Raw genomic sequence first — 17,642 nt, forward strand, 5'->3', positions numbered from 1 at the left:
CATTTCAGTTCTTTTTGAGGTGGGTCATCTCATTTTCTATACCTCTGTCCATTAATGAACAGTTTGTAGGGCATTTTAAGTTAAGGGCAATGCAAGACCTTAGTGTGATTGCTCTTACTTTTTTCTGTTTCTTCTCATTCTGTTTTCTCTCTGTTTCAAGCATTGAGTGCAGACTTTTTATTTTGTCATCCAGTTTACGATTTGCTTCTTCCAGCCCTTTGACAGTGTCCTACAAAAAAAAAAAAGTACAAGACCAACTAAAGCAAGTTATTTTATTAACACATTTGCTTTTAGTACAAAGATGATTAACTGTTCCTTACCTTAAGCCCTGCAGTTTCATCGGAGAGAATATTTTTTTGTTCTTGGGCTGCTTTCACTGATTCCTTTGCTTGCTTTATCTAAGCACAAGAACAACCAACAGAACTGAGGAAACTGTCAACGTAATATTCAGTACGAACAGAAAATAAAAATATACACTATCTGTTACACTTACTGTGCCGATAAACCAATAACAAAGTCAGGAAGCAAGAGACAAGAACCTAGAATGGTACCTTTTGATCATATTCTGACATCTTGTCTAGGATTTCTGTTTTTTCTTGTAGAAGGTTTTTAATCTTTTCTGCGAGTTGTTTTTCAGTCACTAGGAAGAAAAAAGAAAGCTTACAGTAACTATACTTCACATCCTGGAGGAAAAAAAATTAATCAGAGCTATTACTTTAGGGAACATTTTCAAGAAAGGAATAAAGCACAAGTCAGGACAGTTGTAAATTTCCTGGCAATCAGCCCTTTCTGCAGTAGTCAGAACATCTCCAGCTTTCATTTAAAGCTAGGACTGAAAACAAGACCGTAAAGCATTAAATACTGATGCAAAGCGTAGAGCTCTTGCATCCACTTCACAGGAGCTGGTCATTGACCACACAGCAGAGAGAAGTGAGGTGCTGGCTAGAAAAAGGGAAGAATTGACAGTGAGGATGTTGTAGTGGTCTCACACTGCTGTTTGATACTCAAGGGAGATGCAACCACTTTCCCTAACAACTACCTCTTTCTGCTGTATAGGAACTGAACGTTTGGACAGCAAAGGTAATAGGATGAAAGCTCTGAGTCAGCGGGAACAGAAAAGAGACCGTCTGCTAGCAGATGGCATCACTGACCCTCACGGAGCTGCATGGCTTTCTAACAGACACCGTTACTGGACTTCAAGAAGAGCCGTGACCTTTCATCCTAAAGATTCTAAGAACTGTTCTTTAGTCACGCATTTGTTTCTCAACCCAAACAACTCTCCAACCAACCTTTAGGATTCATTGTACATTATTACCACACTTAAATTATTTTATTGCAAATTAATGCCGATCCAATTGGCATTCTTTTTCAAGTCCTAAACCACCCCCGTATGTGAACATCCCAAGGCCCGTTTGCCTCACAGCAAATCCTGGAGCACAAACAACAGGAAGCACCGGTTGTTCCAACTGCATCCTACACAGTGCAATGGCAACTGCTACTCCTCCCTCCCCTTTTACGTGAGAGCTCCTGGCCTAGATGATCCCCTGGCCCTTCCTGCTCAGGGGAGAGGAGGGCCAGCAAGCAACTGCTGAAGTACAAGATAGTTCTGAGCACTTTAAGGGGGCAGGAATCCCCACATTAACCCAATCTCCCAATTTTACTGTTGTGATAAACAGCAGGTAATAGATTTTATCTTCAGGATTCCAAACGTAATCTATCATTTAATGTATTTTTGTCACTGTTAGTGTTCCTCTATTTTACATAAAGACTTTTTAATATCAACATAATCTATCATGCTTGAAGAGTATTTGTTCTTAGCTTCAGTAGCTTCTATAACACAAGAAAATATTTAGGAGAAAAAAAAAGTTAGACCTACGTTCCTCATTCTTTCAGGAAAGGCTGCTAAGTAATTTATACAGCAGAATAGCAGTGTTATTGAAGAGGGAAAAACATGTGTTTTCCAGCAAAAGAAAATCCCCTTACAGACTTAAGATGGATTTTTTTCATCTTGCCAATCCACATGAACCGTATGAAAAGAAACTGCCGTACAACTAAAACAAAAACTAGAAAGAAGTGGTAAATAAGTACTATGGTTTGTGAGGAAACAAGCAGAAAGAATATATGAAGACGATTCTTTCATATTTCCATTTGCATTCAATTACAAATTGTAGCAGTCACCATACTTTGAATTCTACTTCCTTTCTGCTCAATACAGTTTAATCTTATATACATCGAGCTATGAACTAGCCACAGGAATATCTGCGTATTTGCATCTACATTTAGAAGGTCTCTTCAGAACTGCAAAGCAACCAGTTTCAGGCTCCCTTCAACAGGAAATGGCAAGAGGAATTAGATACTGCTTTTTGTGAGAAGCACCAAGCAAAAGCAAATTCACTGTTAGTGAGAAAACAGAACAAATTCTTCTCCACTGCCACCATACCAGCTAACCAAGGATCACATTTAAGTTGAACAAAGTGGAGCTTTTCCTTGCCTTTTCTTTAATTTGCAGGTGTGGAATGCATTGTTTCTCCTAATCAGAGCATATTCAAAATAGTCAGATTTAAGTAAGCATCTCACCTACCAGCCTATCTTACACCATAACCAGACTTGGCATTATCCTTGAAAGGAAGTGAAGATTAACACTGTCCACTGAAACGATCTTCAACACCTTTACATGCCTAACCATCAAGTACACCAAAAAGCACAGTGAAACCTACCTTGATAGATTCTACTCTTTACCTACAGAAAAAAAAAGAAAAAAATTAGCCATAAGGAAGTGAAAATGTCTTTTTTTTCCCCCCCCTAAGGAAGCAAGTTACCACATATAGCCAGATTAAAGAAGCATACGGAAAGTACAACCATCACTGCCAACAAGAATATTGAATAACACTACAAACAAGCTTAAGCTGTTTTCTAATAAAAGCTTCTAGGTTAATGCCCTGTCCTAGAGCCTAAGTAAATATCTGTTTACTTAGTCACTGAAAGGATACCAGTAACTGGCCATATCTCATAAAAAAAAAAAAAAAGAAAATTGAACTGTTTTGCATCAAACAACAATCATGAACCTGCAAACATAAAAAACACTTGCACCCCAGTTTGACCCACGATCCTAAAGCAATGCATGTTTGCATTACAGCTGCTCATTTCAAAACTAACACCATTAAAGAAATCCACAAGCTCTCCTTTTTATGCTATTTCAACAGTATTTTGCATTTGAAACCGACATAGTGCATTAAACATCAAAAGTCAAGCAACAAAAAAAATTACCAGTGTTGTTCCAGATAATATTTGGTTTTAATTTACTTTCGTCAAGCAAAAGTATGCCACAGATTTCCAATGCATATCATCACTGAATTGGGTAGCTATAATATAAGCTGTATATAATGAGAGCTGACGATGGTATTTTTCTTGCACAGAAAGTTATCCACGTATGAAAGAAGAGGAGAAATGCAAAGTGAGAAGCAGAGTGGGGAAGAGGATCTTCAGTGAGAATTATGATCGGGTTTTAGGTTTTGCAGTATGGTGCTATGGACAATATGAAGGGTGTGATTAACTGCTTGTTTTGGAGACAGCAACAGGCTCAAGCACACAGAAGGCTTTTCATTGCAAATGTTCACTGACCCTCTCTCTCCTCGGCCCTCTAGATTTATATCACACTCTCCCACTTTGCTTTAGAAATTCCCTCTTACTAAGAAATCTTCAATTAATAGCTTAAAAGGAACGCCTTCTTAGTTTGAGGAAAATTACAAGTTACTTTAGCTATGAACCCCAACATTTAGTTCATATTTGTGCTTTAACTGGAAAAGGTAAAAATGCAGAAGACTACATATTGCTTTGACATTGGTAATGCTGAAAGTTTAGTCAAACACAAAAGACCGCTCAGTCAGTTAAGTATCGGTAGGCTCATAAGCAGGAATTGTACTCACTGAAAGGCAGGTTCTCCAGAAAATTATAGCGAGCGTGGCAATTCCCACTAAGGCAGTGATAATAATAGGCTCCCATGGAAGTCCATGGAAATCAGGCCCAGGACGAATATCCTCAGGCAGGGTAGCAACCAACTAAAAACCAATAACATTGAAAACTGTGAATACATTCTCATCAAGTACAGTGGTAAGATAAGCAGTCTGACAAACACTTTTATCCCTCTCACAGACCCAGAGAACCATCTAGAGCTTTCTTGCAAGTTTTCTGTAAACCGAAAACTGAAAACGAAGAAAACCACAAAGCTGCTCTGCTCAGAAGAGTGAGCGAGCGCTTGAGAGACACCTGACAGTAACCACCTGCTGGCGAAGAACACACGTCTACACCTATTTTGTTACGGGGCACTAGCAGCCATTTGATCCGTCTCCACATATTCCCGAGGCGGACGGAGCCTCACGAAAACGCAGCGCTGCCCACTCCCCGAGCAGGGCTGACACCTCACACCGGGGGCACCCCCCTGGTGCCCAGCAGGCTGCCCCCCGCCCTAGTGCGCCCCGTCCCGTGGCCGGGGGGGGAGGGGGGGCTCAGCCGAGCCCAACGGCCGTTAACGGCCTCCCAACGGCCGCCCCCCCCCCCCCCGCCCCTCACCTGCAGCAGCGGCCGGGCCGGGGGGGCCGCCAGGCGCGCGGCGCCGCCCGCGGGCTCCATGGCGGCGCGAGCCAACCCCAGGCACACGTCAGCCCGCGGCTCCCCCCGCCCCTCCCCGCCGCGTCATCGGCGCGCGCCGCGGCCGCGCGGGGACTCACCTGCAGCAGCAGGCGGCGGGCAGCGGCCGCCGCCCCGCCCAGCGCTGCCCCTGAGGCGCCGCCGCCGTCGCCGTGGGGGGCTGCGGGAGGGAGAGGAGCGTTAGTTACAGCGCGGGAGGCACCGCCCGGGGCTACACGGCTTCCTGCCCTGATCTGAAGGCTGCCCCCTCCTGCCAGCTGCTGCTGCTGCCGCCGCCGTGAATTCACCCTAGGAAACTGCCTGGTGTTACAGGGGGGTGGCTCCTACCAGCGGTCTGACTGACACGCTGCTTCCCCGCGTTTCCGGCGGTTCTCACAGGAATTCCTGACAAACAGCATTTAACCACAATTAAACTCAAAGTCATCATAAAGAAGTAGAAGATGGTCCAAAATACAACTGAACATCTGACCACTTAACTCCCTAAGTAATCCAAGAGCCATTTAAAGTTCATTCGGTACCTCTGCATTCAACTTCAAATTTCCCCTCAGCAGTTGCTTAAAAATGCTCAGCTAACGGTGTGGTACAGTTCCTCAGGAGCACACAAAGGCTGAGCAAGATGTGCCTGAATTTTGCCTAGATGCTCAGCAAAGCACAATCAGAGGTGAACGCAGAAGAGCAAAGCTGAGCTTAGCACAGAGAACGGAGTCAAAAGTAATTTGATATCAAAACAGAGCTAGGGACGATGACAGTAACAGGATCCCTCCTTGGCACAAGGAGCCGTCAGCAGAGGTCAGCACATTTGCTCCAGAGGGCAAAGGATTGATTTTAATTTTGGTCCCCTCAGCAGAACTGAGTCAAGCCTTTCTCCTCCTCCAACAAACCCTTTAGCCAGAAATTACTAGGTTGCTTGAGTGAGGCTATAGTCCTCCTGGAAAAGTATTTTTGGCAGGGATATAGCCCAGAGTCACAAGTTTGAAAGAACAAGATGAGAGATCATGATTCTACAGCCTAATGGCTGGATTGCCAGTCCGCTCTGCAAGTGGAGGAACCTTAGCTTCCAGTCATTTCTGCTCTTTATCTGCTGCCACCCTGAGACACAGTATACCAGCCCTTGCATAGAGCTAAGATTATGGTGCTTACATTACAAGAGAACATTACTTTTCTCATTTCTATAGCACGAAAAGGTAGTAGAAAAATCTCTCTACTGAGATGAGTCGCAGCTACACAATACTACCACTAGAGGGACTGTCACAGGATTAGTAAAGTCCGTTAGGATTACAGCAACACAGAATGGAAATACTAGTGGAAAATCTTGCTATTTGCCTATAAGAACCATTCAGCCATGCTCTTCTAAGAGCAAAATAACAAAACAACCAAATTCGAAAAGGTTACCTGCAGCAATATCTTCCCTGGCACTCTCTTCTGAATCAGTTGACCCAAAGGAAGTATCAGCCAGTGGCAATCTTCTTTCACTATTGTACGCTTCTTTGGCTTCTCTATTATCCGAAAAGCTAGCTTCTTCAAGCTCAGGTGGAACATTAACACTCCTCTCCTCCTCCTCTTCAATAGGCTGAACTGGCCTCTTATCTTCAATCTGCTGAAATTTCTGATAGCTCTCATCAATGGCATCTGGATTCCTAACAGCGTCTGTGTCATATTCAGCCTCTTTTGCAGTATCTGTGGCAGAAAGACATGAATTTAAGCGTTGAACTAATGTGCATTTCTTACTCCCAACCATCTCCAGTGAAATACTGCATTTGACAAAGCTATCTTGATGCTTTTTGACACTTCAACTTGTGTACTGCTCAATATATTCTGTCAAGTTTCAATGGCATCTAATTAAATGTTGATATGGAATTCGTAGAAGGTATCAACCACTGACCAGGCAGTGAGATATTTCCATTGTTTGTGATGTGACTTTATCAGAAATCACATACTGAACATTTATTACTACGAATGGAGTCTTGCTAAGAGCATGCCCTACCTTATACATTAATTAGAAAAAACAACAGCAAGACTGTAGCAGACTCCAGCACGTTCTTCCCCTGCTAAAAGATCAGTTTGTTCAGTATTTCTACTTTCTACTCTTTTTTATGAATGTGGACCAAAATAAGACAATATAGACACCTGAGATTTTTAGGTGCATGGATTTAGTGCCTCAATGTTGCATGAGTCACTGCATTAGGGCCTAGCTAGTTCAGAAAAAGGCTGCTCTGAGTATCCTAGAACATCCAGCACTTTCGTGTATGCGAATCCATATTTCTTGAAAGGGAAGCTGAATGTCTCCTCCTAGCTATATTCACCCTTTGATCCCCCTTTCTTACATAGACTCTGGCCCATAAAAACAAACATAGTGAGCACAATCTCTCGCAGGATTTCCCACCCAGCACAATGGCAAAAATATGCATTAAAAAGAAACAAAATGCCAGCAGATTCTGCAGGCCGTTTTTCCAATTCTGCTCCCTCACCCTTTTCTTAAAGCTTTCTAGGTTACATAGCATTGTCTGGGATAGTTTTACTTCATCTATTAACTGGTTTGGGGTTTAATGATTTATTGATTTCATTTGTTTTAGTTTTTGTTGTGCAAATGAAGAACACAAAGCTTTCATGAACTCTCCACAGAATGGTCATCATACATGCATTTTAACATCCTACCTTGAGCATTCAGCTGATCATCTTCCTGTTCGATAAAAGATGCCAGTGGGACACTCTCACTAGCAGACGAATATTTACTTCTTAAAGAATACATTAATTCTTGAATATCATCCATAAGTGCACTCTCTTCATCATACAAATCCATCTCTTTCACCACCTCCTCTTTATTTTCTGCTACCCTGGAATCCAGAACTTTTCCTACAACATCCATAATGTTTGATTCTGAAAACTCAAGTATCTGGTCCAGCGCTTTTTCTATATCTTCATTATTATTGCTTGCCTTCCGAGCAAGTTCCATCTCCACCTTCATGTCATAAAACATAGCTTCTATCCTAACCACATGTTGGAGCCCAAGATACTTTTGTAGACGTATTACACGCTTTTCATCAAGGAAATCTCTAATTATTGTGAGCCGCTTCACAGACTCACTGTATTCTGTTACAGTGTCGTTTGTGGCTGCTGAAATGTCAGCAGGGCTGGGGAAATGTGCAGACTGCTGGTGGTCATTTCCTGTATCCTCTATATTTTGCATCTCTTTTGAGTCTCTCTGTGAAACGTCCTCTGGGAGATGATCTTTCCTTTGGTGAAAGTCATTGCTGTCCTCCATGTCTGAAGACTTGAAATTATATTCTTCCATGGCTAATGGGTCCTCAGCTTCAGAAGACTCCTCATCGTCTTCTGCGATATGTTCCATCTCATCCAGTTTAGCATCTTCGCCCGCTGGTACATCAAACTCTTTGTTTCCAGTCTCGTGTTCATCTTGCATGTTTGTTATTTTTTCAGCCTCCTCAGAAAACGAGTTTGTTTCCTCTCCTGTTTCATAAGTAGGATCTGCAGTTCCTGAAAAAGCTTCATTTGGTACTTTTAATTCAGGGTTTCTTCTTTCAACATCTAGTGTATTACCCTGTACATTTGCAACCCTTGCATGCAACAGCTTTGCACTTGCAGCATTCTCATCTTCCAGTAGTTCTTCTTCCATTTGTTTCAAGTCAGCTTCATCTTCAGCATCTGTCTCTTTGGGTTGCAATTCTGGCCTTAGGTTTCTTTCTCTAGCTAAATTCGTGCCAAGATTTTTGTTTGAATCTTCATCCTCAGTATGAGCAGTTCCTTGCTGGGTAAAATTTGCTCTATTAGTATTCTGTGTAGTACTTCTTGATTTTTCTTCAGGGGAACTTTTCTCAATGCTTTTTTCAAATTCTGTCATCTTGCCAAGATTTCCTGAAAGCTCTTCTTTCACATCTGCCTCTGAATACTCAGTTTCATTTTCCCATTGCATAGGTTGCTCAGCAGCTCCCCTATGGCTTGGGTCCCCCTCACCTGCAGGGGTTTCTTTCACGTTTCCCCCTTTTATTTCAGGTTCTTCTTTAAAAGAGGTGAGTTTTCGATTTTCATGATCAGCCTCCCCTCTTTGTTTTGAATCTTCTTCATGTCTTAGAATTTCTTTCTCCACAGCAGGCATTCCATGCTCCGGTTTGTCTTTTAAAAGCTTAGTATCTCCTGTGTCACTTTGAGATCCATTTTGTACCTGTTCCACTGGTTTGGCTGGAACATCAGCAGAAGACTTATACTGATCTCTTCCTTTCTCCTTCATTTTCTCCCATAACTTTTTGTGCTTTAAATCACTTTCTGAGATCTCTTCCAAGGTGTCATCCTCAAACTTTTTATCATCTTTCTCTATTTCAGCAAGTGGCACACTTTCTGGACTTTTGTTCACATCACCAGCAGGTAGACCTAAAGCATCTTGCTTGCTTTCAACAAATGATTTGGTCTTCAGACCATCTCGTGGACTAGGTAAAGCATGAGGATCAGGCACAGTTGTACTTTGCACCTCGTTAGTATGTGATGCCATTTCATCAGCCATAAGCTGCTCTTCAAACTCTTCAGTTTTGTTTGCTTTTTCTTCTGAACCTGGATCTCTTGCACCTATAGGTTCATGTCGAAGGAGCTCTCTGGAGAGATCCTCAAGTTGAGCTGCTGGTGCTTCTCTCTTGCTAATTAGCATCACCTCATCCTGTTTCTTCTTTGTTTGCTCAGATTCAAACCTGTCCACATTTATACTGTCACCTGACTTCTCGCTCTTAGTGAAGGCATCCTTAATTAGTGCATCTGAATCACGCTCTTCCTCATCATCTCTTTGGTTATTTAGCTCCATAGCACCTTCATTTTCGTCAAGTTCATGATTTTTTGACTCAAGGCCATTGTTTTCATCAGCGTCTGAATCCCCTAGGGATATACTCCCTTCTTCCGCCATAAATGACAGCAAAGGGACTTCTTCAGACGGATCTGCGAAGTCTGACTCCTTCTCTGAATCGTGAGCATTAATGCTCAAATCTTCATTAAAATCATCTTCCGATGATGTAACAAGGCGAGTCACTTCATCATCTGATACAACAGCATCAGCAGTTGAGCCAAATTTTGTTTTCAAGTTTACAGAGAGCTCTCTGTCTAAAAGTGTATAGGTATCGACTTCTTCACTCTCTTTGTCAAGTTGACTGGTTTCACCCTGAGCAATACTAGTGTTTTTGGTATTTTCACTTTCTAGCCCTTTTAGTCTCTCATTTAGCGTTCCTTGCAAGTGCTCATGTGCAGTTTGATCTCCCTGAGAGTTTTCTTCATGACTACTGACACTGGAGTCTACCCTAGTACCTTCAGTTCCTTCTATAAGAAAACTATCTAATTCCTCTGTCATGGTGAGGGCTTCCTCGTCCTTCTCTGTGCTTAGTTCAACATTGTCTGCCTCCAAAGCATCAAGGGACTGTACTGTATGAACCTTTTCAACCTCCTCCTCCCTTTCCGTTCCTTCAGCTGGTTTTGTCCTTGGATCACTTGATTCAGTTTCCCTCTCATTTGCTATTGTCTCTTTCGATGACTTCAAAAGTTCATCCACATTATAATTATCAAAATCGTCCCTTCCACCATCAAAGCAAACAAAGTCTGTCTCCTAAAATGAAAAATAATATGTAGTCAATTTTTATTTTTTACAGTGATGAGATCCAATCCATTTGGTTGACTGCAGAGATGCAGCAGCAAAGTAAATGTTAGATGTTATTAATCATGCAGAATCCTTCATCCCCAGATCTCTTTTTCAAAGCAGTGGAAATTTTGCCCAAGGACTCATAAAAGCCTTAATAAAAAGTTCATGGCTTAACCCCGTCAAAGACCTCCTAGCAAGGAACAAAATGGAAGCCAGCAATGGACTTGATAGTATTTTAATTTACCCATCATATATATCCTGAACTAAAACCAATTCTATTGCTGAATGCTAGAGACAAGAAGAAAATGCCGCTAAGCTTCTTTGTCCAAGGCTTTATTAGCTGGTCTATCCTCAAATGACTAAGCCCTCCAAGCAGGAGCTGCCTGTCACACAGTTTCTGAAAAAGAAATTAAAAAGTCGTGCAAACCACTGAATACAATTTCATAAGGGTCTGAAGCTGCATCCATGCAGTTCTGGAGTTACTAGCTATTAGTACACAAGAGCCATTTGTGTAAGGGTTAAAGGATCAATTCTAAAATCAAAGGGCCGGCAATGCAAGTTTTGTTTGTTTCTGATAGTACTTTAAACTTCTGAAGTTTGGAAACAATTCTGTATACCAAACAACTTGTGTGTGAGCCAATTAGCAGCGTTTCCAGAGCTCAATTCAAACACATTTTATTAGATCAAAAATGAATTATTCAAGAACAGAAACATCAGTGCCCACATTTTGGGCTGGTAATTAAACATAAACATCCACCCACATATGTACCTGTAACAAACATTTTGCCACCCAACATATATGTGCACATACCATATATGCTGCTTACCAACAACAGATAACTAAGGATTACTGATATCTCCATTCTTTTTCTCAGCGATTTTATAGAATGCTGAGGAAACAGTAACATTGCAATTAAAAAAATAATAAATAAAAAAGTAAAACTTACATCTGTTGGTAACTCTAGCTCCTCATTGGTATAATTATGATTTACTTCAAGTAAATCCTTTGGAAAATATCCAAAATCACTTCCAACCTGCCAGAAAATAAGTAAGCAAACAAAAAAGCAGTAAAGAAGTTTCTGAAATCATATGACTTAAAATCCTAATTACGGACACTAGTCACAAACATGTCAGGCTCACTCTCGAGTATTTCTAGATGGAGTTTAACACAGTAAGTAGAAGAAAAAGATTAGCAATACCTTGTTTCCACAAGAGTTTCCATTGAGGTTGTATACCTACATTCCACAGTACTTTTGTGAAGTTGGTAAGCTTTATCAATTGTGCTTTGAAGACTGACATAAATTATTAAGAGTTGGGAGTAGAAGCCCAAGGACTCTGGCTCACATGTGCTTTAACTGCTATTCTGTGCTCGCATTAGTGCCATATTTGCCTTGAGTATTTTCTCAAGCAGTAAGCAGAGGAGGGCCTTTGACTAACAAGACTTACATTCGTGCACAATATTACATGACTGTAAATAAACTTATATTGTAGCTCAAGGAAAAAAAATATGTATTTCTTAAAGCAGATTTGAAGAAAATGAAAAATTGTCCCTGAGGTAATAATAATAATATATTTAGAAAACTGTGTGGAAAGTATATATCCCCATCTGTAAATGCATCACTGATGTGCAGTAAGCAATATGAACAATTAGTTACAGATGGCTATTTGAAAGAGAGGCAAGATGCTACGCCAAGGCAAACAGTGGAAGACATTTATCACTCACTGCGTAAGATACACAGTAATGCTCACTTGAGAGTTCTGACAGCTGCTGTCAAGAAGCCAATATTAACAGCATGCTATCACTACACAGATTAGATAATCCAGGCAATTAGAGCCTGGTGGACACACCCAGAAAGGTACAGCATTCCTAGACGACCAAAATATCTGGAAGAAAAAAAAATTATTGGTCATTTCCTGAATTTTTGTTATTGAAGGAAAAAACAATTGCCAATCTGCTTGCTAAGCAAGCAAAGTAAGTACTGGTACATTATGGGATTTCTTTTATTAACTATTCCTCATTCTTAACCTACAATCCATAGTTGAGACCTCTGAAGATTGTTAGAGAAGAGGTTAAAAAAATCTACTACATCCCCAATCACACACACTTATTTTGTGAACACACACTAGGGAGACAACTAATTACACTCTTAAGGAAAAGATCACATATGCAGGTTTTAATAGAGCAAGCCTATTATTGGGAATTGGAATTAAACTAAACAAGTCAAATCAAAACCTTGTCCTTGTACTGGATACCACAGTTTTATTCTAAATTGACATACTTCGCTCTACAAACATGTATTCCAGTTTTAAATGATCTTTCTTGAAAACAAAAGCTGAAACTTTAAAGTAGCCTCCTTACAGACTAATATCCATGACTACCATTATAATTAGGCATCACAATTTGGAACTCATTTAGAATAACCCTAGCTGCTGACCATACAAGTCCTCTGCAGTGACCCAGTTTGCCACTTATGTGGTTTATGAGCAATACAGGATCTGCATGCCCAAAATGTTATCTGTTTCTTTCCCTACAAGTCCAGTCTTGTAAGAGAAAAAAAATATGCCCCACTGTGCAAATAAAGGAAACATTCCTTATTCTATACAGATATGATAGAGGAAAGGGATTATGAATGCCAAGTAAATGAGGGAGAAAAAGATGCATCCTTCAGACCACTTAAAAGACAGTTTCACTCCCTCCCCAGCTGAATTGCCCTGGGGGGACAAAACCATGTAGCTGTGTGTACAGCATCTACCCCCACCAGTGCCCACATGCGACAGCCAGCTGTGGCAGTTTAATCAAACACTGCTGGCTAAGAAGCCAGACCCTTACACCACCTACCTCCATGAGAGGACAGACACAAATATTATAGGTACTTAAAACTGCCAAAATCACCGGTTAAAGAAGAGAGTCGATTTGGTCTGCCCTTTCTGAATGCTGGCATTGTTAAGAAAACACAGAGACAATGGGAACAACTTCCCTGATCCTCTGGATCCTCCAGACATACTCTGCCTTCCTGTCTTATCTGAAATTTACCTTTCTTCCTATTACCCCACATATAAGAACGGGGAGGAAGTGTGATCTGCAGCCAAATCCATTTCTTGTAATATGAAGCCAAAAATAGTTTTCTCAACCTTGAATTAAAGTAATAAACCTCAGCCCTTTGCTGTATGGTTAAATAACAATCTTCTGCAGCAAGAATTTAAAGCTTCTTTGCCGAAATGTTTTGATAAAAAGGAGCGGTTTTAACTTGAATTATCTACGCAGTTTTGGAGCTCTGGACCCTACTAAAGATGAAGGCAGAATGCAGGCAAACTGCCTAAGAGGAAAATCTACACTGCAAAACTTGACGTTGTAAACAATGTGAGGTGGATGCTAAAGAAGAGGCTACTTGTACAGTAGAACATGGTGCATTGGACAATGACAGTACCAGATATGCTCCACCTTCTGGGGAAAAAAAAGAAAAAAGCATTTTCTTACAACTGAAGTGAAGTACTCATGACATTCACAACATAAAATCACTATTAAATAATGTTCATAGAGTATTCCCCTAGCATTTGGCTTTGTGGTATTAATGAGGTTGAGACATGTATGCTAAAAAACTGTATGCCAGGTCACGTACAGAGTATGTATTATAGCTGGGTTCCAGAAGCTTTCCATGTGCAAAATACTGAGCTCAACAGGAATTCTGCAAGCAATAAGGTATGACCCAAGTCTTGTATAAAGGCTCTGTTTTGTTATAATACAGTATGTTTACTGACACTGTGCAAAAATCAACAATAGCTTGAAAAGGGTGGAGTGAACTCGATAAGCAAAGAAAATAAAGCCCAAACCCAACTGGTATAGATTTTTCAGCTTTGGTGAATCTTTTCTTAACAGATCATTTCCCTTCAGGTCAGGAATGCTACTGTAATTCTCATGCCTCCTCAAAATCAATTCCAGGATTAGAGCCTATATTTATAACTCTTTTGAAATAAGCCCCAGGTTGCAGTAGTTCAGACTTCTCATACAGACATTCTCCTAATCTCTGTCCCCATCTGAAGGTCAAAAAGTCAAAGCTGTCCCTTGAATTCATAGTTTATAACAGGCCCTAATAAATAATTTCCCCCAGAACTTCGTAAAATGGAAGAAGCCAGTAGGGTAGACACATGGGACCAAATGACGCACATGGGCACAAAGTCGTGGGACAAGATACCGAAAGGGCTGTACCAGAAGGTAACATGCCTTCCACTGGAATATGTTTGAACGCAGAGCTCACCAGGTAGCTTGCTTTTAATTAGCCAGCGACAGCCAGCCCATAGCTCCAAAACTTCACACAAAAGGCATGGGTTGTCTGCCTAAATCAAGCCATCCAGCCAAATCTGGCATAGGAAGTCACAAAGCCTGAGAGAGACCACAGCACTGTTTGCAAGTAGGGTCAACGGCAGGCTCACACATACCAGTCCCCCTGCCGAATGTGCGAGGATAGGCACCTCTGACCACTCTGCAGTATTTACAAACTAGTTGCAGTATTACTATCTGTGTAAAAGCAGTCAGTAAAACCACGGAAATGAGGAAAAAAGACCATAGCCACCGACTGAAAGGAATTAGCCTGTGATCACGGCCTATAAGAAACAGAAAACTATGTAACACAATAAAAAAGTACAACAAACAATTCGGAGTTTCACAGTTCTTTTAGACGTGCCAACTTCAGTTTTTACTTGTTAAACTCAAAGCAAAAATCCTTTTAACTTGGAGACACACCTAACTGTTGCATGAGCTTCCTATCAGTGAACTCGGTTAAATGCAAATTAACTCAGTAATTATCTTAAACATGTCGTCTGATCTTACAGCCTGTGCTACATCTTGTTAGTAAAAGATGCAAAATTGGCCCCATGCTACTAATACTCATCTCAAGAACTGGCAAGCCTGGAAACCTGTAACATCTAATTAACCAGATTATTTATGGTACAGTACATGTCAGAAGGGAATTAACAGCACCATACAATTATAAATTCTTCTTCTTTAACCACTGCTGCAGTTTTCTGTTCTCTCCTGTATTGTTCTAATTGGATTCAGCTCCTGCTGAGAGCCTGGCTGTCCACACCCTGCTTGAACAGGTTAGAGAAAGTGATACATCCTGCTTTCCACTAAATCACTGGGCCCACAGTAAACACCCAGCTGTGGCTTTCAACCCGTCTAGACCACTGTCACAGGCAACTGCCTTCCTTTGGTAGCAGGGCAGAGTAAGAAACGAGATTGAAATAAACACTTCAGACGCACAAAGAAGGTGTGGGGGAAAGCAAGGGAAGGGGACTAAACAACCGCCACAATTTTCAAGGGAAGCCCACAAAACCATCTCTTCCTCTAGGGTTTCTCAGTTCTGCTTCTGTCTGGCAAGTAAGTTGTATATCATGAAAGCCGAAAGAAGTTTTGTCTGTTTTGTTGTTTTTTAATAAATATAACTGCAAGTTCACACCTAGAGAAGGGCTTGCTACAGGGATACTCCTTTCCTATTAACGTCACTCTCTCAGATTGCCAAAAGAAAATGACGACCTAGATATAGTCGCTATTCTGCAAGCTGCTACAAGGAGTTACTGAAGCTGAGACATAGACAGACCTTTTGAAATACAATTTACCTTAAATCTTTTTAGTTTTATTACTTTTTCTTCCTTCAATTCTGCATGCAGCTTAGATAAAAATGACAAGACGGCAGCTGAATATTAGGAAGAGAAATGTAATTAAAACACGTATGGGGAACAATCTAGCAAGATCACACAGAGGGCAGGATGAGACCACGTCATGGGTAAGTACAAGTGCAGGTTTAAGTCTCCCTAGATGGGATAGGAAGCTTAGCTTCTAGATAGCACAGGGATCACCAATTACAGTGATGCAAAGTATGGTTTTCTACACAAGGGAAGCTTTCTAAAAGAAACAGTTTTTATCCCGTATTAGCATATCCATTTTCCCACAGCTCTTAATATCTTAAGTTTGATGCAACTCCATCCAATTTTACATTGGTCTCAAGACAAAATGGCATTCCTTACGCTATTTCTCTATGTTAAAAACCTCACTCCTTCTTGTAATTTTTTTCTTTTCCTTTTGCCTTGTACAAGAAGAAAGTGCCAAGAAGAGCAAAGAGAACAAACGCTTTGCAGTACTTACACTTCCAGCCCAAAGCTCAGTTGATTTTCCTATTAGTTTGTAATATACATACACTGCTTCTCCTTTCTTAAAATTTACAAAGCGGCAGTCGGGACCTTTAAAATCCTTCATTGCCTTCCCTCGGCACATTAACACTGTAGAGAGAAGAGAAAAAGCAGAGGATTAGTACTGGAAATGCATAAAGCAGTCTTATGAGAATGCACAGAAAATAAGGCCTCCCTGCATTCACAGGGGTGAACTGTCAGGTCAGGAGAGGAGGATGTAATTGAAGGGGTAAGATAGCAGGTTAAAAAAAAATAAACTCGCTGATCGAGTGTTTGTTTGATAAAGCACTTGAGGATCAGCGTTCACAGCAGGTCAGCCCCCACATTACCCAAAGCACAAAAAATACCCACGGAGAGCACTTGTGACAAGAGCCGGCGGGACCAGAGAACCCTCTCGGGAGGATGAACCTGGCGAACGCCCAGACGCGGGCAGGGGAGCGCGGCGCGTCCCCTCGGCGGGCACCGCTCCCCCCGCACCCACCGGGCCGGCAGCGGGGCCCGAGCCGCCGCCCCCCCCCCCCTCCTCCCTCCCTCCCTCCCTCCCTCCCCCCTTGCCCCCTTTCCCTCCGCAGACCCCCGGAGGAGCGGGGCTGGGCGCGGAGGCCCGCGGGGCCGCCGCCACTCACTGCTGCACTCGGGGTCGGCGCAGCGCTTGCGCTCGGCGAAGCGGCGGCCCAGCTCGGGCCCGGCGGCGGCGCAGAGCGACGGCGGCGGCGCGGGCAGGGGCAGCAGGGGCGGCAGCAGCAGCAGGGCGAGGAGCAGCCGGGGGTCCGGCGGCGGCGCTGCGGCCATGTTGGCGGTGGCCGGCGGCAGGGAGGGAGCAGACACGTCAGCAGCGCCGGCGGGAGGGCGATGTGGCGGGGGAGGGCCCGGCCCGGACCCTCCCTCCCTCATCCGCCCGCCGCGGCGGAGACGGAGCCCCGGGACCATCCCCGCCCCTGCCGGGGGCAGCCCTCGGAGCCTCTGCCCGGTGCCGGGGCTCGAGGAAGGGCGGCCGGTAACGGCGGGCAGCCGTGAGAGACCCGAACGGCCGCCGCTGACGAGAAATCCTCGCCGGGCAAGCCTGTCAGCCCCCGGCCGGCTCCTGAGAGCCTGAGGTGACGGCTGTGGTGAAAGGAGCGCAGGCACTTCCCCGCCAGCTGTCCCACCGAAGAAAGTGCATGCAAATAAAGTGGTGCAG

General features: G+C 42.7%; 1 protein-coding gene across 4 annotated transcripts in view; it reads right to left on the bottom strand.

The window, feature by feature from the left end:
* The window catches only part of MIA3 (MIA SH3 domain ER export factor 3), a 29,507-nt gene extending 12,127 nt beyond the window's left edge, over window positions 1-17,380 (bottom strand). Inside the window, exons 1-11 of one of the 4 annotated variants that reach the window (XM_040552898.1) lie at window positions 17,089-17,380; window positions 16,419-16,552; window positions 11,224-11,310; window positions 7,303-10,243; window positions 6,040-6,324; window positions 4,728-4,807; window positions 3,927-4,058; window positions 2,718-2,739; window positions 552-640; window positions 321-398; window positions 119-229 (exon numbers count right to left, since the gene is read on the bottom strand). In XM_040552898.1, the coding sequence (XP_040408832.1) occupies window positions 119-229; window positions 321-398; window positions 552-640; window positions 2,718-2,739; window positions 3,927-4,058; window positions 4,728-4,807; window positions 6,040-6,324; window positions 7,303-10,243; window positions 11,224-11,310; window positions 16,419-16,552; window positions 17,089-17,356 (4,227 nt within the window). In that variant the 5' untranslated portion in view covers window positions 17,357-17,380. Of the gene's footprint in view, window positions 1-118; window positions 230-320; window positions 399-551; window positions 641-2,717; window positions 2,740-3,926; window positions 4,059-4,727; window positions 4,808-6,039; window positions 6,325-7,302; window positions 10,244-11,223; window positions 11,311-16,418; window positions 16,553-16,813; window positions 16,981-17,088 lie in introns of those variants that run through there. The other 3 variants (XM_040552899.1, XM_040552900.1, XM_040552901.1) reach the window with 3 other exon arrangements.
* Between the last annotated feature and the right edge of the window lie 262 nt (window positions 17,381-17,642).

This window comes from Cygnus olor, chromosome 3, assembly GCF_009769625.2.
Source record: "Cygnus olor isolate bCygOlo1 chromosome 3, bCygOlo1.pri.v2, whole genome shotgun sequence".
Taxonomy (NCBI): Eukaryota; Metazoa; Chordata; class Aves; order Anseriformes; family Anatidae; genus Cygnus; species Cygnus olor.